Source organism: Rhinolophus hipposideros, assembly GCF_964194185.1.
Source record: "Rhinolophus hipposideros genome assembly, chromosome: 15".
NCBI classification, from domain to species: Eukaryota; Metazoa; Chordata; class Mammalia; order Chiroptera; family Rhinolophidae; genus Rhinolophus; species Rhinolophus hipposideros.
Window position 1 is genome coordinate 22,185,362 of NC_138061.1, and position 23,750 is coordinate 22,209,111.

At 43.6% G+C, this 23,750-nt stretch overlaps 3 protein-coding genes across 3 annotated transcripts in view; 2 read left to right on the forward strand and 1 right to left on the reverse strand.

Moving 5' to 3' along the window:
- BORCS7 (BLOC-1 related complex subunit 7) overlaps positions 1 to 23,750 on the reverse strand; it is a 31,480-nt gene that overhangs the window by 5,034 nt on the left and 2,696 nt on the right. Inside the window, exons 2-4 of the mRNA XM_081074267.1 lie at positions 9,715 to 9,910; positions 589 to 651; positions 443 to 486 (exon numbers count right to left, since the gene is read on the reverse strand). Of these exons, the coding sequence (XP_080930393.1) occupies positions 443 to 486; positions 589 to 651; positions 9,715 to 9,852 (245 nt within the window). The 5' untranslated portion in view covers positions 9,853 to 9,910. The remainder of the gene's footprint in view (positions 1 to 442; positions 487 to 588; positions 652 to 9,714; positions 9,911 to 23,750) is intronic.
- Positions 4,240 to 7,277, forward strand: LOC308508072 (small ribosomal subunit protein uS12-like). The gene has a single exon (XM_081074266.1). The coding sequence runs from the start codon at positions 6,735 to 6,737 to the stop codon at positions 7,164 to 7,166; it is 432 nt and encodes a 143-aa protein (XP_080930392.1). The 5' UTR covers positions 4,240 to 6,734; the 3' UTR covers positions 7,167 to 7,277.
- On the forward strand, positions 17,358 to 23,378 carry CYP17A1 (cytochrome P450 family 17 subfamily A member 1). The gene is made up of 8 exons (XM_081074547.1): positions 17,358 to 17,767; positions 19,200 to 19,338; positions 19,557 to 19,786; positions 20,435 to 20,521; positions 20,913 to 21,128; positions 21,442 to 21,611; positions 22,188 to 22,291; positions 22,766 to 23,378. The coding sequence occupies exons 1-8, from the start codon at positions 17,471 to 17,473 to the stop codon at positions 23,047 to 23,049; spliced, it is 1,527 nt and encodes a 508-aa protein (XP_080930673.1). The 5' UTR covers positions 17,358 to 17,470; the 3' UTR covers positions 23,050 to 23,378.

The following is a 23,750-nucleotide window of genomic DNA, read 5'->3' on the forward strand; positions in this document are numbered from 1 at the left end:
ATGTAGCTAGGGCTGGGCTACATATGGAAATGTAGTCTACAGGTCACAGTGACACTTGACTCCCCAGTGAAGCAGTAGATTCCCCAGGACAGAGATCAGGCACAGTTGACAAATACTGACTAAGTGCCGACTAGGTGCCACGCCCTGTGCTAGCACGGTCCTGGCATGGGCCCTGCCCTTATGGGGTTTACAGTCTCTTCCTCTGAGGAGTCCTCAGATGGACCCAGAAAAGTTCACAAAAGGTAGTCCCAGCTCTGATCTCACCCCCAACCCAACTTCTGCAGTCTCAGCCATCTTTTGCAGAGGGAACTCATCCTTAACCAACCCCACCTGTACTCCCAACTCTTGTTTCCACAGGGAAATGTGCCGCAGCACCAAGGCAACAAGAAGCAGCCTGAGGATAGAGTGTGCAGCCAGCAGTCAGTGGAGAGGGCATACTCACTGGTATTGAAGATGTGTTGTTATTATTGCCATTTTCCTTAAACTCTGCATTGGGGAGAAAACACACAAAGAAATAGAACATTCTACTTCCCTGGAGCCACACAAACTGTATATAAAACCTAAATCACAAAAGAAATGGTTTCTTACATCTTCTGAGTGCAAGATGGTGTCTTCCTGCAGTACCATGTTTCGAGCTGCCTGACCTAGCAGCTGGAAGACAAAAATAAAATGGTAATAATCAAAATTGCCAAACTTCCTGTAATCGTCACTCTGCAGCTGTTACACCACCGCCCGCCCTCTCTCCTCCCTGCACTCTCCCATACAACCACAAACACTCCAAATGTAATGGAGGATAATGTTCCATTTGTTCTTGTTGAAAATCTATTTCATTGTCACTGTGGCACTGCTGGCCTGGGCTCGACATCTGTTCCCAAGGCCACTGCCTGAGAAATGCAGTGCCCCATAACTGCTGAGCATAGCTTATTAGTCAAGTGCTGAGAGAAGAAGTCTGCAGAAAAAACCCAATAACCTTTGGCTCCTCAAGCCCAGTGAGAACCTGACTTCTGATTCTTTACAGGCAAATTTGAGATTTGGGGTGGTTTGAGAGGAGTGAGAGGGCAGGGGTTAGGGTAGGACTGAAAAGGATAGAAAGAATGTAGCTGTTTAGAAAAGGAATGAGAGCCACAGAGAAAACAAAACAATACAAAAAAAAAAAAGGCCTGGCAAGAAGCTCAGGACTAAAAGTGGGAAATCACCCCATGAAGGATGGCCAGATGGGGTTGGGGAAGAGAAAAGAAAGGAGAACGAGGAAGCAGATTGTAATGAGTTCCCTGATCGCTGGGCTGTGAGATGTAGAGAGAAGAGCTGAGCTGTGGGTGGCCTCTGCTCAAGGAGATGAGACTCAGCCCTGAGAGGCAAGAAGAGATCAACAGAGGTTTCTGGTCTACTGTTGCACCCTGTTCCCGGTAGACATTAAATCTACCCCTGTAAAGGGAGCTACTGTGATGTGTGTCCTACCAACCTTCCTTGTTCCTTGGAGCAGAGAGATTCTGGTGAAAAGGAGACCTGTGACTTCAAATTAACCAGGAACACCAGCACTGCTACAGCCCCCCACCCCACCCCCGCCCCAGTCCCACGGCAACTTTTATTTCTTTTTCTTTTTAAAATTAATAAATCTTTACATGCTTCTAAAGTCAAAACAATAAAATAAGACCTTCCATCCCTGTTTCTTCCTCTCCCTGCTCTCTCTCCCCTGTGCATAAATATTTTTAATTAGTTTTTGGTTTATCTTTTCATTGTTTCTTTTTAAAACAATGGATAGATGTGTATACTGTCCCCCTTACTTAAAATGTAACTTACAAATGCCCTCTTGCACACCCTGCTATTTTCGCTTGACAATGGGTTCTGAGCTTGATCTGCAGCAATAGACAGTGACTCTCCGCACGGCTGTTTCGGCTATAGGGCACCCCACTCGAAAGCTGACTCATAAAGACTGTTCAACCAGTCCTGCACTGTGGGCACTGGGGCACTTTCCAGTCTTTTGCTATTATGATCACTGCTACATAAAGTCCCTTATATGCCTTTGCAGCTTTTTGCCAGCACATCTGTGCGATAGACTCATAGAATCATGATTCTGACAGCTGGATGAGAGGACTTTAATTTTGCTACATAGTACCAAATTCTCCTCCAACAGTTATACCATTTTACATTCCCCTTCACAATGTACAATTAAGGTGTGACAGTTAAGGTCGCCAACTCATCCCAGAAAAAGTGCTGCATACCTCACTGCTGACTATCACTACAGTCACCTTTGAAGTTCTCCCCTTGGGAAGCTACGCACTGACGCCAGCGCCCAGTCCACCTTTTTTTCCGGAATGACCATCAGAGCAGTTGTAGTATTACCCTTGATGTCCTGAATGTCATCAAAATGTCTTCCTTTCAATATTTCCTTTATCTTCGGGTAAAGAAAGAAGTCATTGGGGGCCAGATCAGGTGAGTAGGGAGGGTGTTCCAATAGTTATTTGTTTACTGGCTAAAAACTCCCTCACAGACAGTGCCACGTGAGCTGGTGCATTGTCATGATGCAAGAGCCATGAATTGTTGGCGAAAAGTTCAGGTCGTCTAACTTTTTCACGCAGCCTTTTCAGCACTTCCAAATAGTAAACTTGGTTAACTGTTTGTCCAGTTGGTACAAATTCATAATGAATAATCCCTGTGCTATCAAAAACGGTTAGCAACATCATTTTGACTCTTGGACTGACGGAAATTTCTGGTCGTGGAGAATTGGCTGACTTCCATTGTGCACTTTGATGCTTTGTTTCAGGGTGGTATTGGTACACCCATGTTTCATCACCAGTGATAACACAGCCCAAAACATCGTCTTGCCTCTCCAAAAGGTCTTGGCAAACTTTGACTCTTCCTTTGTTCATCAGTGAGATCCTTTGGGACCATTTTTGCATACACCTTTCTCATGCCAAGATTTTCAGTTAAGATTTTCCTGTTTCTCCATTGATGTTTACTTGGTCTCCTATGCTTCTCACAGTCAGCCGACGATTTCAACACACAATTTGACAAATTTTTGCAATGTGTTCATCAGTTCTGCTCGTTACTGGCCATTCTCTCCCCTCAGAAAAACGTTTAATCCATTTGTACACTGCTGTTTTCTTCATGGAATTATCCCCGTAAACTTGGACTAACATGTCCCTGATTTCACTTCCACTCTTGCCAAGTTTAACAAGAAATGTAATGTTTGTTCGTTGCTCTAATTCAAGCTCAGACATTCTCGCAACAGCACACAAAAACCCTCAACAATAATGAGCGCCACTATGCATGACACGGCCACACATTGACACGCACACAGCTGTGAGACACTGACATACCAAGGTTATGAAACCTTACTGAGCTGTTTGCACAATGCTGCCAATGTAAGCGCACGGTGGCAAGTTCACGTACTTAATTGTCACACCTCGTATGAGAATGCCTGTGCCCTCCTGTGGCCATTTGTATACAGCAAATTCCAAACTCCTATAGATGGAGGATGGTGACTAAAAAACTAATAGCAAAAAAAAGGGTTCTACTGGAATCTTCATTCATTCACTAAGTCATTCAACAAATATTTATTAAGTGCTTATGATATGTCAGTAAGAGACATAGTTGTTGTCCTCATGGGGCTCACAATCTGAGGTTACAAGAGGACATAGGCACTCCCATACTTTGTGTTAAGTGCTGACGGGGAAGCAATGGAAGCCTTGAGAGCACGGGGCATGGGGGGAGGGAAGTGGGGGTGTCTAACCCATTACAGGGGTAGGGGTTTAGGGAGGGCTTCCTAAAAGAAGTGACTTCTAAGCTGAGACCTAAAAGATGAGGTTTAGAATTCTTCTTAAGTGTAATTTTATGAAAAGTGGTATGATCAGATTTACTGTTTCAGAAGGATGGTAAGCAGAATGGCCTAGAGGGGGGACTGAAGGCAGAGCTTGGTCAGAACACTGCAGTATTCTAAGCAAGCAGGGAGAGTGGCCTGAACCACAGAAGTGAGCATTTTAAAAAGTGGGGGTTTGTGGGGGTGGTTGAGAGACATTTAGAAGACGCTTGAAGGGACCTGTGATTGCCTGGAATGCAGGGGCTGTGGAAGCGGTTGTAACGTAGGGCCAAGGTCTTTCCTTTGATGATAGATGTATTCAGTGGCATTGTGCATCATGTTCTTACATAAACCAACCACATACTTAACATATCATTTAATCAGCTAAGATTTCCAGTTTTCCAGTTTGGGTTTCTTTCTTTCTTTTATTTTTTATAAGGAGGGCACAGCTCACAGTGGCACAGTGGCCCATGTGGGGATCGAACCGGCAACCTTGGTGTTATTAGCACCACACTCTAACCAACTGAGCTAACCGGCCACCCCCGTTTGGGTTTCTTTAAAGTGGAACGTCTTGAATACATCTATAAAATAATCTGAGTACCAACTCATTTACCCCTCAAGCTTTTACTATTGTCTTGCTCATAATTAACTCAGTAACAGTCTTAATACTCATCTTCAGCAAGTATTTCTGATTTTCAACTTAGTTTTCATAGCAATAGCGACCCTGGGTTTTTTTGTACTCATATTTCATTGTTTTCCATATTATTTCATTAATGTAGTTGCAACAGCAATCATAAGTGCCTTACACAAGTTTAGCAAAAAACACAAAGGACCCTGACTAAGCACACAATTCAACTGCAGGAGAAGAGCAGGTGTTCATGAGAGGAGTGTGTTAGTCACAAGCATTCATTGTGCTGGGGACACAAGCTAGTATGTTTTCCCTCACTCTGTGCTCCATCCATTCCTGCACACACTCCCATCTCAAGGCCTTTGAATTTGCCACTTCCTTTTTTTGGAACTCATTGCCTCTGTATGTCCATATGGCTTGCTCCCTCACTTCATTCAGGCATCTGTGCCAATGTCACCTCCTCAGAGAGCCCTTCCCTAATGACTCTATTTGGGTAAACTCTTTCATCACTTTCTATTCCCAGCTTTAGTTTTCTTAGCCTTTATAACCACCTCATTGTTTTGTGTTTCATCTGTTTATCTGTCTCTTCACTAAAACGTAAGCTTTCTAAGAATGGGGACTAAGTTTTGTTTCCTGCCTTCTCCCTTGTAGCTAGAACATTCCTGACACACATCAGACATTCAATAGATATCTATTAAATGAATGCTGTGGCGTGAGTGTTTTACACACAGAAATTGCCAGTTAATCAAACAAAGTAGCTATGTGGAGTCTGCCGAAAAGAGAAGCAATGCTCTATGGGCTGAGAAGGATTGAAAATCAGTTAAGACATTCCAATAACCTCATAGTCTACAAAAGGAAAAGGTTAAAATATGTAAGTAACTGAAGAAAAAAAGCAATATGGTATGTGATAAATGCCATGTAAGAGATCCAGTAAAAAGACAAAGGTCAGAGATTTGAGAGATGATATGTCAACCCTGCCTCAGACACCTGGATTGCTTTCAGCTTAACTCAGCCCATACCGCCTACTGGCACCCTGTCTGAAACTACTAGAGAAGCAGGCCATTTGAAAACCACCCAGGAGGAGGAACAGGAGGAGCAAGTCACATTAGGGCAGTCAGTGGTGGCACAGTGGCTTTCTGGACACTTAATCCAGCTAGTACAACATGAGAGGTAGTGGCCAAGAATGTAGACCTAAAACCTGTCTGCTTAGCTTTGAATCCTAGTTCTATCCTCTCCTAGCTACTATGTGACCTTGGACAAGTTAAATTCCTCTCTGTGTCCTCTACATAAAAAAACAACCTCCTTACCCTTAGTAATATTTTTACTGCTATATCTCTTCAGGGAAGGGAAACAAAAGAAAAAATAAACAAATGGGACTACATCAAACTAAAACGTTTTTTCAGAGCAAAGGAAAACATCAACAAAACAAAAAGTCATCCTACTGAATGGGAGAAGGTATTTGAAATGATAAATCTGTTAAGGGCTTAATATCCAAAATTTATTTTAAAAAATCAACTCATACAATTCAACACCAAAAAACCCCGTACAATCCAATTTAAAAATGGGCAGACGGCATGAATAGACATTTCTCTAAAGAGGACATACAATGGCCAATAGACATAAAAAGATGTTCAACGTCACTAATCCTCAGAGAAATGCAAATAAAAACCACAATGAGATACAACCGCACATCTGTCAGAATGGCTCTCATCAGTAAATCAACAAACAGTAAGTTTGGGGAGGATGTGGAGAAAAGGGAACCCTTGTGCACTGTTGGTGGGATTGCAAATTGGGGCAGCCACTATGGAGAACAGTATGGAGTTTCCTCAAAAAATTAAAAACAGAAATACCTTATGACCCAGCAATTCCACTTCTGGGTATTGACCCAAAGAAATCCAAAACACTAATTCGAAAAAGTGCCCCTATGTTTACTGCAGTGCTATTCACAATAGCCAAGAAATGGAAACAACCGAAATGTCCATCAATAGACCACTGGATAAAGAAATTGTGGTGCATTTATACAATGGAATATGAATAAAATCTTAGCATTTGCAACAAAATGGATGGACCTAGAAGATATTATGCTAAGTGAAATAAGTCAAACTGAGCAAGACAAATACCATATGATTTCACTTATATGTGGAATCTAAAGAACAGTAAATGAGCAAACAAAACAGAAATAGATTCATAGATACAGAGAAAAAACTATGTTTGCTAGATGGGAGGGGATTTGGGGGATAGGGGAGAATGTAAAGGGATTAGAAAATACAAATTGGCTCTTTTGCTCGGGCCCGTGGTGCCGGCAGGATGGGCAAGTGTCGCGGCCTTCGTACTGCCAGGAAGCTCCGAAGTCACCGACGAGATCAGAAGTGGCACGATAAACAGTACAAGAAAGCCCATCTGGGCACAGCCCTGAAGGCCAACCCTTTTGGAGGCGCCTCCCACACGAAGGGAATCGTACTGGAAAAAGTAGGGGTTGAAGCCAAACAGCCAAATTCTGCCATCAGGAAGTGTGTAAGGGTCCAGCTAATCAAGAATGGCAAAAAAATCACAGCCTTTGTACCCAATGATGGTTGTTTGAATTTCATTGAGGAAAATGATGAAGTTCTGGTTGCTGGATTTGGTCGCAAAGGTCATGCTGTTGGTGACATTCCTGGAGTCCACTTTAAGGTTGTCAAAGTAGCCAATGTCTCTCTTTTGGCCTTATACAAAGGCAAGAAGGAAAGACCAAGATCATAAGTTTCGATGGTAAAAACACAGTAGTAATAAATTTTCATATGCCAAAAAAAAAAAAGAAAGAAAATACAAATTGGTAGTCACAAAACAGTCACGGGGATATGAATTACAGTATGGGGAATATAATCAATAATGTTTTAAAGACTATGTAAGGTGTCAGATGGGTACTGGACTTATGGAGGATTATATAAATGCCTAACCACTGCGCCATACACCTGAAACTAATATAAAATAATATTGAATGTGAACTATAATTAAATATATACCAGGAGTGCCAAAAAAGTACACATTTTAAGAGATATTATCTATGTATTACTTTTCGAAGTTGAAGTGAATTACGATAGCAATGTGTAGTACACCGTTTGCTCAAAAGATGATGTTAAATGAATGCTAGCGTCATTCATTGCATTACAATTTTAATAGTTTTTTTCCTTTCTTAAAATGTGTATAGGATCATATATATGGTGATGGAAAGAGAACTGACTCTGGGTGGTGAACACACAATGGGATTTATAGATGATATAATACAGATTTGTACACCTGAAATCTATGTAAATTTACTAACAATTGTCACCCAATAAATCTAATTAATTTAAAAAAATGTGTATGCATTTTTTTGGCACCATCTGTAGTCACGGGATATAAAGTACAGCACAGAGAATACAGTCAACGGTATTATAATAACTATGTATGTCAGAAGGGTAGTACACTTAGGGGGGTTATCACTTTGTGAAGGGTGTAAATGTCTAATCATTAAGTTATTTTGTACACCTGAAGCTAATTAAAAATATGAATAATTTTTAAAAACTACCTCCTTTATTAGCAATTATAAAGACTTAATGGATTAAACTACATAAAACACAGCAGGACCCAGCATATAGTAGATGCTCGATAAATGTTAAGTTTATTATGATGAATATGGATGTTCAATACATACTGGTGGTTGGTTGCCTATGAACACCATCTACTTTTTAAAATTTATATATTTATACCATGTTTCTCTCTAAAAACAATTCAAGGCAATTTATATCAAACTATATGGGTGTGTATGTGTACATTTTCTTAAAACAGAAATAGAACCTAAAAGTCACGAAAAGGACAAAGAAGTAAATACGTCTACCACTGAAACTGACATAGGAACTTCTGTGCAACCAAGGCAAAAAGCGAAACACAATGAGTTGCATAATACTTCTTTGGTAAAAGGCAACGTAACAATTCTTCAGAAGAGATAACTTTCCTTTGCTACTGAATCCTAAAATGAGTATATCATGTGGGAGCTCACACAAAGCATATTTGGGATCCCCGGATCAGTGACTTCAACAATAGTGTTGTGGTCTATACAAACACTTTCTTTTGGCCACCATCAAGAAAAGCTAAGGACGTAACATGAAAGCTAATTCTGTTAATACAATTGGGCCCTACACTAATATGAATAAAGCTGCTATGAACATTCACACACAAGTCTCAAGACCTGCAGACACACTATGCTTGCTACTGCAACTAACTACATATCTTAATGAAATAATACAGAAACTGATAAAATGTGAGTAAAAAAATGAAAGAGTTGTTACTTCTATGAAAACTAAATTGAAAATCAGAAAGACTTGAAGATGAGTAGCTAAGCTACACTGCTGAGTTAATTAGGAGCAAGATAATGGCCTACAGGAGAAAGTCCTCGAAATCTAAAAAGATTCGGTACTCAAATTGTTTCACAGGTGTATTCAAGATGTTGTTCCACTTTAAATAAACCAAAACTGGACGTCTTAGATGACATGTTATGTGTGTGGTTGGTTTATGTAACAAAATGATGGGACATATTTTCCATTTCTCTTGAGTGAAAACCTAGGAGGGGAACAGCCAGGCCATGAGACCCATGTTGTTTTTCCATCATCTGTCAAAGGGCATTTCGGTTGTTTCTACTACGATGCTACTATGGATAAAGGTGCTAGAAACATGCACAAGTCTTTGCGTGAACATATATTTTTATTTCACTTGAATGAATATCTAGGAGTACCTATATAAAGTCTCTAGGAGTACCTATATAACGTTTTCTGGTGTCACAGGGCATCAAATAATTCCAACATGGAACCAGCCTGCTGAGGGGAAAATCAGGGCAAAGAAGTAAGAGAAAACCATGAATGTGCCCAGAAAGACAAACCAGAAAAGAATAAATTCATAAACAGATGATGCACAAATGTACGAAAGAAATCTGGGATGTTGAGGACAAAACCATGAGTTTGGGGACCGCAAGGAACAGATCTTCACTACAGACAACCCCGAGAAACAAACGAGGAACTGGTCAGGACCACTACCTCATCCGTCGTCCTGCAGCAATCTCCGCTTTAAAACACAGATTCGCATCATCTCGTTTCTTTCCCCTGCTACACCGCTAGTGGTCCCAGAGACTATACATCCCAGAATGCAACACTTGCCCTCCGCAAACGGTTCACGGCCTACAACTCCCAAAATGCAACGCGAACCCCGTCCCACACCTATGAGAGACTCGGCGTGCCCCGGGGTATGAGGCCCGGAGACTGTACTTCCAGCTCACCTCAGAGCTCCGGGAGCCCTTCAGCACCTGCTTAGTGAGCGCGATCACGTCAGTACCGCAGGTGTTCACCTTCTCCGTGAGAAGCCCCTTCACGGACTGACCGAATCGCGCTTGCGAATCCGGCGTCCCAGTCGCCATCACCTCAACTAGTGAACGCCTCCGCACGGGCGACGGCGACTCGCCAGGGCCAAAAGACCTGCACATCGGAAGGAAAAAAAAAATGAGTTTTGTTTTGTTGTGTTTGTTTTGTTTTGTTTTTCTACCATGGGAAAAGGGAGGTAAAGGGAGGGACTCATGCGCCTGCGGAGGTTCATCTTGACTAAATTTAAATACATTAAAAATACTCATTTGATACCCTAAGGAAGACATGGCCCCAGGCAGACATCTGTGGAAGGGACGGAGGACAATTTCAGTAAATACATGGTTTAAAATCTGAAGGCCTGGATTACCATCCCAATTCTGCCATTTAGTTGTGCAACTGCAGATTACCCAACTTCGGCGTCTTGTGTTCCTCAGCTATAAAATAGAAATAATAATGCTAAAAAGTCTCCAAAGGGTAATGTGAATGAATTCAACTGATTCAGCCCCATTTTAACAAACATTTCATTCACAAGATACCAAACACTGTGCTGAGCTAAAGAGAGAGAAAAAACATGAGACACAGCCCTCGTCTCCAAGGAGCACCGAGGCTGTTGAGGCGTGTAAACAGGAACGAGGAAGAACAACGCAGTAAAAAAAAAAAATTGGCGACGTTTACAAACAGGCAATTTTTTAAAAAAGCAAAGGGCCAATAAATGTAAAAAATTCTCAACACCACCAGTAACTTTTAATGATAATAAATGAACTCTTTGTTTCATTAAAAGCAAACTGATGATCACCTTGGAAAATAGCATCTGAAATGTTTCATGTAGCTCTCTTTCTTTTTTAGCTAATACACAAGTGAGGTTGGCATAGTGCAAATTTTGTTTAAAACCACCTGTACTCAGTATCAACATCATTTTCTCTTCCAGGTGTCTGTATTCATATCTGTTGATCCTTTCACTCTTGTTTTCAATCGATTTTAGTACGGTATAATTTATGTGCCATGGCTCCATTCTTTTAAAGTGTACGATTTGTTGAGTGTGGCAGATGTAGAACATCTGTGAACCCCACACACTATGAAGATACAGAACATTTTCATCACCCCCAGAAGTTTTCGAGTGCGCCTTCGTAGTCCATTTGTCCTTCACTCCAGACAACTGATCTGCTTTCTTGCACTATAGACGAATTTGCATTTCTATGACGTTATATAAATGGAATCATACAAGAAGTACTTTGTGTGTGTGTGGCTTCTTTCTCTCGCCGTGATTTTGAGAGTCATCCACATGGTTGTGTGTGTCATTAGTCTATTCCTTTTTATTGATGAGAAATATTCCATTGTTTGACTAGCCCTCATTTTGTTTATGCACTCACCTATTGGTGGATGGACATTTGGATTGTTTCCACTTGGGGGCTATTATGAATAAAACTGCTATGAACATTTATATACAAATCTTTGTAAGCGTTGTTTCCATTTATCTTAGGTAATATCTAGGAATGGAGTGGCTGGGTCACATGGTAGATGTTTAACTTTTTAAGAAACTGCCAAACCATTTCCCAGAGTTTACCATTTTACATTCCCAACAGTGGTATGGTAGACTCCAGTTGCTGCACACCCATAAACTTTGGAAAAGATTGATCGTTCTACAGCCATGGTAACAAGTAGTCACCTGTGGTAGACAGGCCGTCCACTGACAGCTGGCTTCCACGATTCCCATCTCCTGGTTTTCATGCCCTTGGGTGGTCCCCTTCTCTTACTTGTGGGAAGAACCTGTGACTTGCTTCTAACCAATACTATATGCATAGGTGATGGGAGATAGATTATTATGTGTACATGATTATGTGATTACATTACATATTATTGTAAGGCACACCTTGCTGGAGTCACTCCCTTGCTCTGAGGAAGCAAGTGGCCATGTTGGAGAACTCCACATGGCAAGGACCTGCAAGCACCATCTATTCACTGAGGGCTGAACCTCCAGCTGACAGCCAGCAAAACAATGAAGTTCACAGTCAAATAACCAAAGGGATATGAATGCTACCAACAACCAGGCAAGTGGGGAAGCATATCCTTCCCCTGTCAAACCCCCAGGTGAGACCCTGGCCCTGGTGCACACCTTGGTTGCAGCTTTGTGAGACCCTAAGTACATGACCCAGAAAAGCTTTACTTGATTCCTGACCCACATAAACTATAAAATAGCAAATGCATTTTGTTTTAATCAGCCAAGTCTGTGGTAATATTATACAGCAATAGAAACTAATATACCACCCGAACTTGTTTGAAATGTGTTCAACCAATGACAATTCACCTCAGTGAATCCCTTTTACAAACCAATTAATCAGGATCTGCTCCTCACTTCTTGTATAGATGTTGATATAAACAAAACCAACTCCATCTTTGTATCTCTGAGTTTGCATGCTGTGACCTTTGACCAACCTTAACGTCCTTAGCAAAGCATACCAAAGCCTTCTAGTTGATGATTATCTGTGTTCCTTAAAATGTAGCCATAAATATTTTTGTTAGTAATGGCTGACATGGCATGACAACTGAGATAAATACCAATTTAGTCATAATATCGATTATAAACAATCACTTTTCACAAGACCACCGAGTGGTATGACCCTTGGTACATACTGTGTTCTTTGTCTTGTGAGTTATGAGTACCTGGGTTATACCATTTAAAAAGTACTATAAAAGGGGTCTGTTAGCAAAGAATAATTTGTGCAGAACTGCTGGGTCATCTGTCTGCTCCGACCCTACATTCCTGTAAGTAAATAATAAATTCTTTTATAGTCTATGGAATTGCCTGCTTTGTTTGTCAGTCTTAAGATGCCCTCTCATTACAGTGGCCATTACACATTTGCCCCACCAAACACTTCTGAAAGTCAGTCATTCAGGTACAGATTCATAACAATAATCATCCCTCAGAGTTCCACTCAATCAACAATCATAATGTCACATCTACAGATGTTTTCAGCCTGCTGACATCCATCAATCCCTGAAGTCAATGCTTCCCAAAAACTCTGTTGTGATCAGCAGTCTACTCTCTCTATTGAGGGACTGCCTGCTCTCAATAAATTCAATGTTGTCTTTTTATTTCATATGTTGAATTGTATTCTTATCACCTTTTGACAGTTCTAGACGTTGCACCAAGATCATTTTGAAGACCCTCACTTGGCAGCATTTCCCCAGACTCCAAATCAACAGCTACAATCACTGGACCCCTTGTGCCCACCCTCTATCTGTCCTTCAGATCACATGACAAATAAGTTGGTCTCAAGAAGAATTTGAATGCTAACTACTTTCATTGAGCTCCTGTTGCTAAGTTTATTGTGTTATCCAATGACATGTAACCAAATAGATCTTTGTATAAGGTCTTTAGACTCAGGTCTTTGTATAATTAGGCCTAAGACTTTTGGGTTTGGAGATGTGCCATTTAGTTATTCATTTTATGTCTTTGTATAAGGTTATTAGACCTTTTATTTGGTGGCATATTGTTTGATAAATATTTTTGCAATTAACGTGCAAAAATATTATTCTCCTGCAGCTTGCCTTGCCTTTGCTGTTGTTTGTCTCTCTATATAAAGTTAAGTTTAAAAGGTTTTTGCTTTTTCCAGGATTATCTTGTTTCTTTTGAATGTGCTCCACAGGAAATGGATAGAGTCATAGGCATGACTAGTCTTCAAGCTGGCCCTTGAGGGTTAATGGATTATGCCTGTTGGACCTGAGACTGACTAAGTTGAGGTGTGTTGTATGGCCCAGAACATAGTCTATCTTGGTGAATGTTCATGTGAGCTTGAGAAGAATGAATATTCTGACCTTGTGGATTGAAGTAGTATGTAAATGTTGATTAGATCCAGTAGATTTGTAGCTAATGAACACTAATTATCTGGGTCAGGGCAACTGCAATGATGCTTAATTTTGGCTGGAAGCTCAGAAAAAGCATCCATGAAACTTACTTGGATAAATGTAATTACTAAAAATATCTTTATGTTCTGAGAAGACTTCTGCTTTCTGGCTAAGATGGAGTAACAAGAATTGGATTTACCCTCACATGTGAAACCAACTATGTAAAAAAGCAGATAAAATATATGAAATAACAGTTTTTTAAAGACATTGGACATCAGACAATAAAGGCCAATGATCTCTGGGGAGTGGGAAACAAATGAGATGAGTGCAAAGATTTCTCCAGCTTACTGTCTGAACAAAGTTTCTAAGCTATGGCACAGGGAAGGAAAATATAAGCAGAGCCTGGTGGAGGAGACAAGCCTGGGAATCTGGGGAGGTCGAGGATTCTACAGCTCAAAGGACAGTGGAGAGAGCTTTACAAAGAAACTTTGGACATCTGCAGAGTGGTGGATACCTTTGAATCTTTAACTGAGTCCCAGTAAGGGCATTCATGTGGGAAAACTACTGGAGGCCAGTGAAAGAACCACCTGAAAAATTAACAGAAACAATGTTTCTTGCTCCCACAAGGCTCACAGTCCTTCCGGTTCCCATCAACCAGAGTGGACAACTTACTAATTTGTGGGTCATTGCTTAAGAGTACTCAGAAGCATTTTTGTCTTAGTAGCGAGGCAAAATTAGTGCTAGAGTCAATGCTGCTCTGGTCTCACCCAACAAGTCAAAATCAAAAATAAGACCCAAAGGATCAAACCAGCGAAGGTGACAAAATGCAATCATACACATTTGGGAATTTTTATTTTTATTTTGAAATGGTAGCTTTATTTTTTTATAAGTTAATTAAAATACAACTTTCTTTAATAAACTAAGATTTTTCAGTAATCAGATGATAGATGTATCACTGACACCCAAGGATGAAAGTGAAATGTACAGCCAGACTGAGTTGTGAGTAGGACTCTTACATCACCAATGGTGCAGGGTCAAGATCTCAACAAAGAGAATTTGACTCGTTTAACTCAGTCTGAGAATTTATTCCCATTGGGCCATATTCTCCTAATCCAATCAGGGTCACAAGACACAACTGCATAAACTGTGGGTGAAGTCAGATGAATGTAGGAGGCAATGGTTGACATCTCTAGTATAAGAGTCATCCATTTCTAAACTCTATGAGAGTGAAGAGCAGTACCTATTTATTAAAGGTTGAATATTGGTGATAGTTAAGACCTTGAGAGGGGTGAGATCAGCCAGGGAGAATGTAGATGGAGAAGAGCCAAGGACAGATTTGACATACAAAATATGACAGTGGGAACAAGAGGAGGAACAAAAGAATTACAAAGAATCCAGAGCTGCATGATACTTCACATTACAGTGTTTAAAGGAGGTGAAAATAATCAATAATGCTAATGGACAATTTTTATAACAGGAGGTCTGAAAAACATCTAGTGGATTTGGCAATATGAAGGTCATTGCTGATGTTTTTAACAGAAGTACCAATTGTTTGGTGGGATCAGAGGCCAAACTGCAACAAGTGTACAATGAATGAAGAATAAGATAGAGACACAAGTGTCTATTATATATTATTTTACTAAGAAGTCTGATTGAAAAGGGAAGGAGAGGGCCGGCCGGGTGGCCCAGGCGGTTGGAGGTTCATGCAACTAACTCTGAAGGCTGCCGGTTCAATTCCCACATGGTCCAGTGGGCTCTCAACCACAAGGTTGCCAGACTGGCCTCTCAACCACAAGGTTGCCGGTTCAACTAATCAACTCCCGCAAGGGATGGTGGACTGTGTCCCCTGCAACTAGCAACCGCAACTGGACCTGGAGCTGAGCTGCACCCTCCACAACTAAGATTGAAAGGACAACTTGAAGCTGAATGGCACCCTTCACAACTAAGACTGAAAGGACAGCAACTTGACTTGGAAAAAGTCCTGGAAGTACACACTGTTCCCCAATAAAAAGTCCTGTTCTTCTTCCCCAATAAAAATCTTTAAAAAAAAAAAAAAAAAAGCACCACTAAAAGAACACACTAAAAAAATAAAAGAAAGAAAGGGGAAGGAGAGAAATTAAAGGAAAATTACAGGGGAATGTAGCATCAGTAGAGGATTTTTTAATTTCATTTGGGATAAAAGTCTTGTGCGTATTTGTCAGCAGAGGAGAAAAAGACAATAGAGAGGATGAGTTGAAGATGCAGGAGGAAAATGATGAAAGAAAGAAGAATCTGTGTGACCTATGAGGGAACAGGGTCCAGGACATAGGTGGAGGGGTCGATTTTTAAAAAATATATTATTTAATACAGTCAGTTAAAAAATATTCTATCTCTGTTCCTCTTTTCCTTTTTTCTTTAATTTTTAACTCAGCTTTGAAATGGGTAATGCATTCACATGATTCAAATTTTTTTAAAGGTACAAAAGGGTATACACTGAAAAGTCTTGTCCAACAGTGGGGCAAAGATATAATGGTCACTGTAATGAGAAGGCATCTTAAGACTGACAAACAAAGCAGGCAACTCCATAGAATATAAAAGAATTTACTGTTTACTTACAAGAATGTAGGGTCGGAGTAGATAGATGACCAGCAGTTCTGCACAAATTATTCTCTGCTAACGGACCCCTGTTATCATACTTTTTTAATGGTATAGCCCAGGTACTCATGATTGACAAGACAAAGAATGCAGTACGTGCCCAGGGCCATACCACTCGGTGGTCTTGTGAAAGGTGATTGTTTATAATCGATACAAGGGCCAATTTGGTATTTATCTCAGTCATGCCATGTCAACCATTACTAACAAAAATATTTATGGCTACATTTTAAGGAACACAGGTAATCATCAACTAGAAGGCTTTGGTATGCTTTGCTAAGGACGTTAAGGTGGGTCAAATGGCATGAAAACTCGGGGATATAAAGATGGAGCTGGTTTGGTTTACGTCAACATCTATACAATCTTCCACCACCACCCGCAGCTTCCTAATTCTTCTTCCCATAGAGAAGCAAATTATGATGAAAAGTTTGGAAAGCATATAGCGGTGATAGTTGTATGACCTTATGAGTTTATTTAATGTTACTTAATTGGCTACTTCAAAATGGTTGAAATGGTAAATTTTATGGCATGTATACTTTAACATAATAAAACCAATGTTTTAAAAACATCATATAGCTAGAAAGTGGTCAAGCTAGGATTTAAACCCAAACCTATTTAACTCTAAGGCCCATGCTCTCAACCCTGGGGTTTCACGGCCTCTGGAAGGAGCAGCAAAGCATGATCCCTGGGTGCTTGCTCTCACTATCTTGTGTAACCTTATACAAGCCGAACCATGTAAGGCCTCACTTTCTCAGCTGTTACATAATAAGACTAGATAAAATATCTTTGACAGTCCCTGCTGGTTGTAGCCTCCCTGACAATCATCTATCCATTGATTTCGATTTTACAGCATAGAATGTCCGAAACCTGATTCCTGACCCAGATACCATTTGCTTCTGGTGCACTCTGGGGACAAGGAGGGAGACAAGCTGTCCTCCCCTTACCTCGCCCCTCCCTTAGGGGTTTGCCCTGGAGTTGGGCCAGCCCTTGAAGAGGCCTCCACTCCCCCTTTATTTCCCCATTCTGGGAGAGGGCTCAGGCCTGGCTGTACTCCAGGATAAACTTCCACAAGGCAAGAGATAACACAAACTCAAGGTAAAGATCAGGGCAGCCCTTAAAAAGACCTCTTTGAGCCTTAGAGTGGCTGCAGCTCTTCTACTCCCCAGCTGTCCGTCCTGCCTCCGGCACCCAGCCACCATGTGGGAACTCTTGGCTCTCTTGCTGCTCACCCTAGCCTATTTCTTTTGGCCCAAGGTAAAGTGCCCTGGTGCCAAGTACCCCAAGAACCTCCCGTCCCTGCCCTTGGTGGGCAGCCTGCCATTCCTCCCCAGACATGGCCATCCGCATGTGAACTTCTTCAAGCTGCAGGAAAAATATGGCCCCATCTATTCCTTTCGTATGGGTAGCAAGACTACAGTGATGATTGGCCACCACCAGCTGGCAAAGGAGGTGCTCATCAAGAAGGGCAAGGAGTTCTCCGGACGGCCCCAAGTGGTAAGCAGTGCCCATCATGCCTTCTCTCTCACTAGCCCCAGAGGTTCTTCATTCTTTGGCCAAGACCATGCCTGGAATGACCCTTCCAGCTCCAACAACATGTAATTCTTCCAAAAAACAGACTAGCAGGGGTAAGGGTGGAGAGGGACCCCTCACGGCCCCACCTAGCCTCTAAACTAGGCAAGAAGAATGAAAGGGAGACTTCATTTTCTGGGCTGCTCCAGAGGTGAAGTGGGGTAAGAGCAGCGGACTGAGGGGGTCAGGGAACCCTCACCCCTGAACTGGATTATGATCTCTCTCAGCCTAGACTTTCCCAATTAATGAAAATAGTGCGTAGAAAGATCTTAGCCTAGTGTCCACCGTAGCAAGTGCTCAATAGTTTTATGGATGTTACTCCTCCTGTGAAAGATGGGGCTAGTAATTCCTGTTCTCTATGGAAACTGCAGGCACGAGTAGCCTGGCTCTGGCAGGGCTGGGGTTGCTGTTTCTGTGGAGCTGTCCCCAGAAGCTCTGGCTTATGGGAGTATTTCAAGGACAATGATGACCCATCCTACTGACGTTTTGGTGGCGCTCCTGGGGAAAGTGGGGGACCTAACCATCCAGGAACACTGCTAACACTCCATCCCAGCGCCCCGCTGCTGAGTACTCCCCTAAACACCCCAGGAAGGGTCCCCCAGCCACTCATCTTTGTTCTTCCTTGGACCAGTCAGCCAGATTTGCTGGCCAACTACCTCCCTCCCGACACTACTGAGCTCTTCTTTCCTGTGCGAAGAGGAAGGAAGAGGCTAGTCAGCTGGGGCTTGTGGGTCAGGGGAGAGAACGGGAAGCTTTTGGACCCTTATGCTTTTTGGGATGCCTTTGGGAAGAAGTGGCTTGGCCCAAGTTCAGACTGGGTGGACAAGACATCTGTACTCTCCAGATGTGGCCCTGTGGTGGGTACATAGCCTTGCAATGGAAGGGCAAACAAAAAGGAGATGAGCTGCTATGGCTTTAACGTTCCCTGGAGGGCCAGGGAAAGGCAGAGGTCTGGGCAGTGCTCAGTCTCTACAAGCCCCACCCCTGTTCCTGCCCCCAGGACTGGTACAATTCAGAACATTTATATCTTCAACAGCAGCCCTCCCCTGGTCAGAAACATGAGAAATGAGAGGCTCAGAGATCACCCTGTCATTGAACTGCACCCAAGAACCCCTGCATTCTAATTCAGGGTTCTTTCTTTCTCCTCTGTCTCACTGATGGAATTGGGAGAGGAGGGGACTTAGGCCCTGCCCTACCCCTACAAGGCCTTACAGTCATGGTGGTGTAGAACAGGGATACCCCACATGGGGCTGCGTGGTGGGTAGCTTCCTTCTCTCTCTGGAATGCGGAGCGGGAGGTAGGAAGCCCAGGGCAAGGGTGGGTGGATGTTCTCTGATTCCTTTCCTGCTCTCCAAAGACTACTCTAGACATCCTGTCAGACAACCAAAGAGGTGTTGCCTTTGCCGACCACGGTGCCGCCTGGCAGCTGCATCGGAAGCTGGTCATGGCCACCTTTGCCCTGTTCAAGGATGGCAACCGAAAGCTAGAGAACATCAGTAAGTGCCAGGCTGGCCCCTGGGGTTCTGGGGGGAGAAGAAGGGTTGGGGAGGGGACGAGGGTTATGGATGGCCCAGTCTATTCGACAGTGTTTTCTTGGCTACTGCTGCCATCTAGTGGCTATCTGCTATCTGTCCCTGGCTGAGATGGAACTGAGAGGGGGTGAAGGAGCTGCTTAATGAATCCCCCAGCCTCATGTTCCTCTCTCTCCCCTCAGTCTGTCAGGAAATCAGTTCATTTTGTGATTTCCTGGCCACCCAGAATGGACAGTCCATAGATTTGTCCTTGCCTCTCTTCCTGGCGGTGACCAACATAATCTGCTTGATCTGCTTCAACATCTCTTACAAGAAAGGGCACCCTGTGCTGAAGATCATCCAGAAATACAATGAAGGCATCATGGATTCTCTGGGCAAAAACACTGTGGTAGACATATTCCCCAAGTTGAAGGTGAGGATGTGACCAGGCCCCTGCTTCAGATCCCAGCAGACCCTGACAGTGTCCCCAATTCTTCTTGCTTACTGCCCAGCTCCAGACCCACCTTTTCCTGACCACCACAGCCACATTGACCTCTGCCTGCTCTGAACCTTAAAACTTCATGCTTCTCTACGTAAATAGGTTTTGCTTTTTAGTTATGCATTTCATACTCATGATAACAGCTCTTGTTTATTTACTACTTGCCATGTGCCAGTATTGAGCACTCCACATGCATGAATCATGGCATTCCCCTGGGAGGAAGGTGTTATTGTCCCCATACTGATGAGAATACAGGCTTTGAGAAGTTCAGGGACTTGCCCGAGGCTTCAACTCAAGTCTATCTTACTCTCAAGAACTGGGCACACAGCAGAGTCTCCTAAGTAATCCTCAAGCAGTGCTTGATGTTTGATTGAATGGGGAGTGGGAAGTGAAGACCACTCCCTTCTCCCTTGTTTGGAATTGTCCTAGTTATCATTGATGGTCCCATTTTGGCTGAAGGTTGGGGTTGGAGTGGGAACCCTCCAGAGACAAAAGGCCAGGATCTGTCTCCAGGAGGGATTCTGGTAGCTGTAGAAGCAAACTGGAAGAGGAATGAATTTGATATTTCTTTCTACTTTCCAGATTTTCCCTAACAAAACCCTGGAAAACATGAGGGATTGTGTTAAAATGCGAAATGATTTGCTGAATACAATCTATGAAAAACACAAGGTAGGTCATGGTGCAGAGGAGATCATGAGTTAGGTTGAAAGTGTCATGAGAGCAGGGTTAGGGTCCATTTTGGATACTGTAGGATCTCTAGCACCTAACAGAGAGCCTGGCACATAATAGGTGCTCAATAAAAACTGACTTAACTAATGAATAGGGTTGGGGAAGTGAGGAATTGAAGAGGATCCTAGAAGGGACCTATCCACCCCCAAAATTTAAAGAGGACCTCGTGCTGCCTCACCTCCACAAGCTCATAGGTCCTGGCTAGACTCACTCCTCTCCCTCACTTCCGAGTGAGAGAAGCCTTTGTATCTCCAGTCTGGGATGGAAGTATGGCAGGGTGTTGCAAATGAGGCTCCTTCCTTATCACTGTTTCCCAACCTTACCCACCCAGGAGAATTTCAGCAGCAACTCTATCACGAACATGATAGACATAATGATCCAAGCCAAGATTAACTTAGACAATAACAATGCTGGCCCCAACCAGAATTCAGAGCTGCTTTCAGATCGTCACATCCTGGCTACCATCGGGGACATCTTCGGGGCTGGTCTGGAGACCACCACCTCTGTGGTGAAGTGGACGACGGCCTTCCTGCTGCACAATCCTCAGGTGGGCCTCTCCTTCCTCTCGTCTTCCCAACTAGTACTGACCCCAGTGAGACTCACCTCTAGCTCCAGACAGGGAGAGGCAAGACGCCCAGGCCTTTTGTGCAGGATGACTGGACTGCCCTATCCAAGCAGTAGTTGGCTAGGCCCTAGCACGGAGCTGCCCCATCGTCTGGAAGGAAAGCTTAGGCTACAGAGCCACCACCGAGAAGGGTGTGGCCCAGCTCTTCTAGATGTGACAATAGGATTCTCCTCTAAGCCTATGCTCCTCCTGGACTTAAGTACTCTGGTCGCATCCACCCTTCTCTGGCCCCCAGTTGCAGAAGAAGATCCAGGAGGAGATTGACCAGAATGTAGGTTTCAGCCGCACACCGACTATCAGTGACCGGAACCACCTCGTCCTGCTGGAGGCCACCATCCGAGAGGTGCTTCGCATTCGGCCTGTGGCCCCTACGCTCATCCCCCACAAGGCTGTCGTTGACTCTAGGTATGCCTTCCCTCCCGCTAACCTCCAGCCCTGTGATGCATTATTCAACACTGCTTGCAGCTCACATGGTCCCTTCTCTACTCCCCCACCTCCCCAGCTTACTGGTCAACCTATAGGCAACCATTTGACTGTCAATCATCCTACCCATGACCCTTTTGATCCATGTATCCACCACCCAGTAACAGCCAATGACTAATCCACAGGTCTGCCTGACCTCCCTCAGAAGTTGCCTGCTGTCCTGGTGACATGTGGCCGGGGATGAAAGACTAGTGCTCTGTGCTCCTACCCAGTGCAATAGCCACAACTCACACACATTACACCAGCTCAAAATGCGTACCCACATGTCCTGATAGATACGAATGTCTGTGTACAAAAGTGGTGATACTTAAGAGCTTGTCAGGAAGAGAGGGCTGGATTCATATTAGGTAAATCGGCAGAAGCAGAGGAAAAGATGAGGGAGTGGGCGTGAGGGAGTACAGGGCTCTTTTCCCCAGGTCGGGGGCTGTGGAGGCTTAGGGCCGAGCAGGCAGGGGAGGACTATTCCAGACCTCCTTTTCCTCTCCCTCTCTGGAGCAGTATCGGCGAGTTTGCCATTGACAAGGGCACAAATGTTATCATCAATTTGTGGGCACTGCATCACAATGAGAAGGAGTGGCACCGGCCCGACCAGTTCATGCCAGGTGAGTACGTGTTCTGTCCTGCTCCCCGTAGCCTGTTCTCTGTGCTCCACTGCTCCAGCACCACCTCCCCTCTGCCAATCTGGCAACTAGAAAACTCCTGGCTCAAACTGCATGGACCTGTTGATACCCTCTTCCTACCCTAGACTTACACAAACTTTTCACAACTGGGATTCCTCTCTCCTTTCACCAACTGCAAATCCCCTCCTCTAAGAAGCCTTCTAGGCCTATGTCTTTCTCCCCTTGGATGGTGGCATTTTCCTCTGTTGATCCTGCTTCCTTTCTATCCTTCCTGAATATTTCATTTCCTTGGTATTATTAACGGTTACCTGAGAGCAAGGCCGTATCTCTCCTTAGGCTAGGGTTCCCCCCGTAAGGTGGTCCACCGCCTCAGACGGGGGCTCCTCAGTCAGGGCAGAGGCACTCCTCTCCTTACTCTGACCCTGGCCCCTGCCTGATGCCTCTCTATGTCCACAGAGCGCTTCCTCGACCCCACAGGAAGCCAGCTCATCTCGCCATCGTTAAGCTACTTGCCCTTTGGAGCAGGACCTCGCTCCTGCGTAGGTGAGAACCTGGCCCGCCAGACGCTCTTCCTCTTCATGTCCTGGATGCTGCAAAGGTTCGACCTGGAGGTCCCGGATGATGGGCAGCTGCCCTCCCTGGAGGGCAAACCCAATGTGGTCTTTCTGATTGACTCTTATAAAGTGAAGATTAAGGTGCGCCAGGCCTGGAAGGAAGCCCAGGGTGAGGGTAGCACCTAGAAGCCATACCTAGCACTCCACCCTGTATAGCCCCATAGCACAGAATTACTCTACGCCACCCTCTCCTGTCATTCTTCCTTCCTCGTGGCCCACTCTGCTTCCCTTTCCACCCTGCAGCCCTGACAGTTACGTGCATAAACTAAAGTTTTTCTTTAAAAGGTCCCTGTGCAACTCATTCCTTTAATTTGTTCACTCATTCTTTCACCAAATATTTTATTGAGCATTTCCTATGTGCCACTCACTGTCCCTGGACACTCAAGCTCCCTGGTCACCTGAAGCTGATATTTCTAGCAAAGGGTGGCAAATAAATAATCATTTCAGAGACTCACAAGTACTGTGAAGTTAATTTTACTAGGTGATGGTGATTTGAGAAGAGAATAGCACAGGTAGGGGCTTGCCACTGCAAACTAGTGGTTGGTGAAAGTGTGAAGAGCTGGGGGAAAGGGTCCTAAGTTGAGGGAGCAGCATGTGAGAAGTTATAGAGGTGGGAGAGGTCAGTGTGGCTGGAGCAGAGTAGAGCAAATGAAGGAGACAGCGGTCCCTGACATTGGGTTGGAGACAGGGCCAGGTAACTGAAATGGAGACTTTGCAATTAGCAGGAAGGAATCCAGGTTTTTATTCCAGGTGTGATAGGAAGTCACTGGAGAGTTTAAACATGTAAGTGGACAAGTCTGTGTATTTTTAAAAGATCACCCTAGTTG

Excerpts from the sequence above, each read along its gene's own strand:
- LOC308508072 (XM_081074266.1), top strand. The coding sequence starts at position 6,735 with ATGGGCAAGTGTCGCGGCCTTCGTACTGCCAGGAAGCTCCGAAGTCAC.
- CYP17A1 (XM_081074547.1), top strand. The coding sequence starts at position 17,471 with ATGTGGGAACTCTTGGCTCTCTTGCTGCTCACCCTAGCCTATTTCTTT. Across the intron at positions 21,129-21,441 it reads TCCTGCTGCACAATCCTCAG|TTGCAGAAGAAGATCCAGGA; the intron begins GTGGGCCTCTCC and ends TCTGGCCCCCAG. Across the intron at positions 21,612-22,187 it reads AAGGCTGTCGTTGACTCTAG|TATCGGCGAGTTTGCCATTG; the intron begins GTATGCCTTCCC and ends TCTCTGGAGCAG.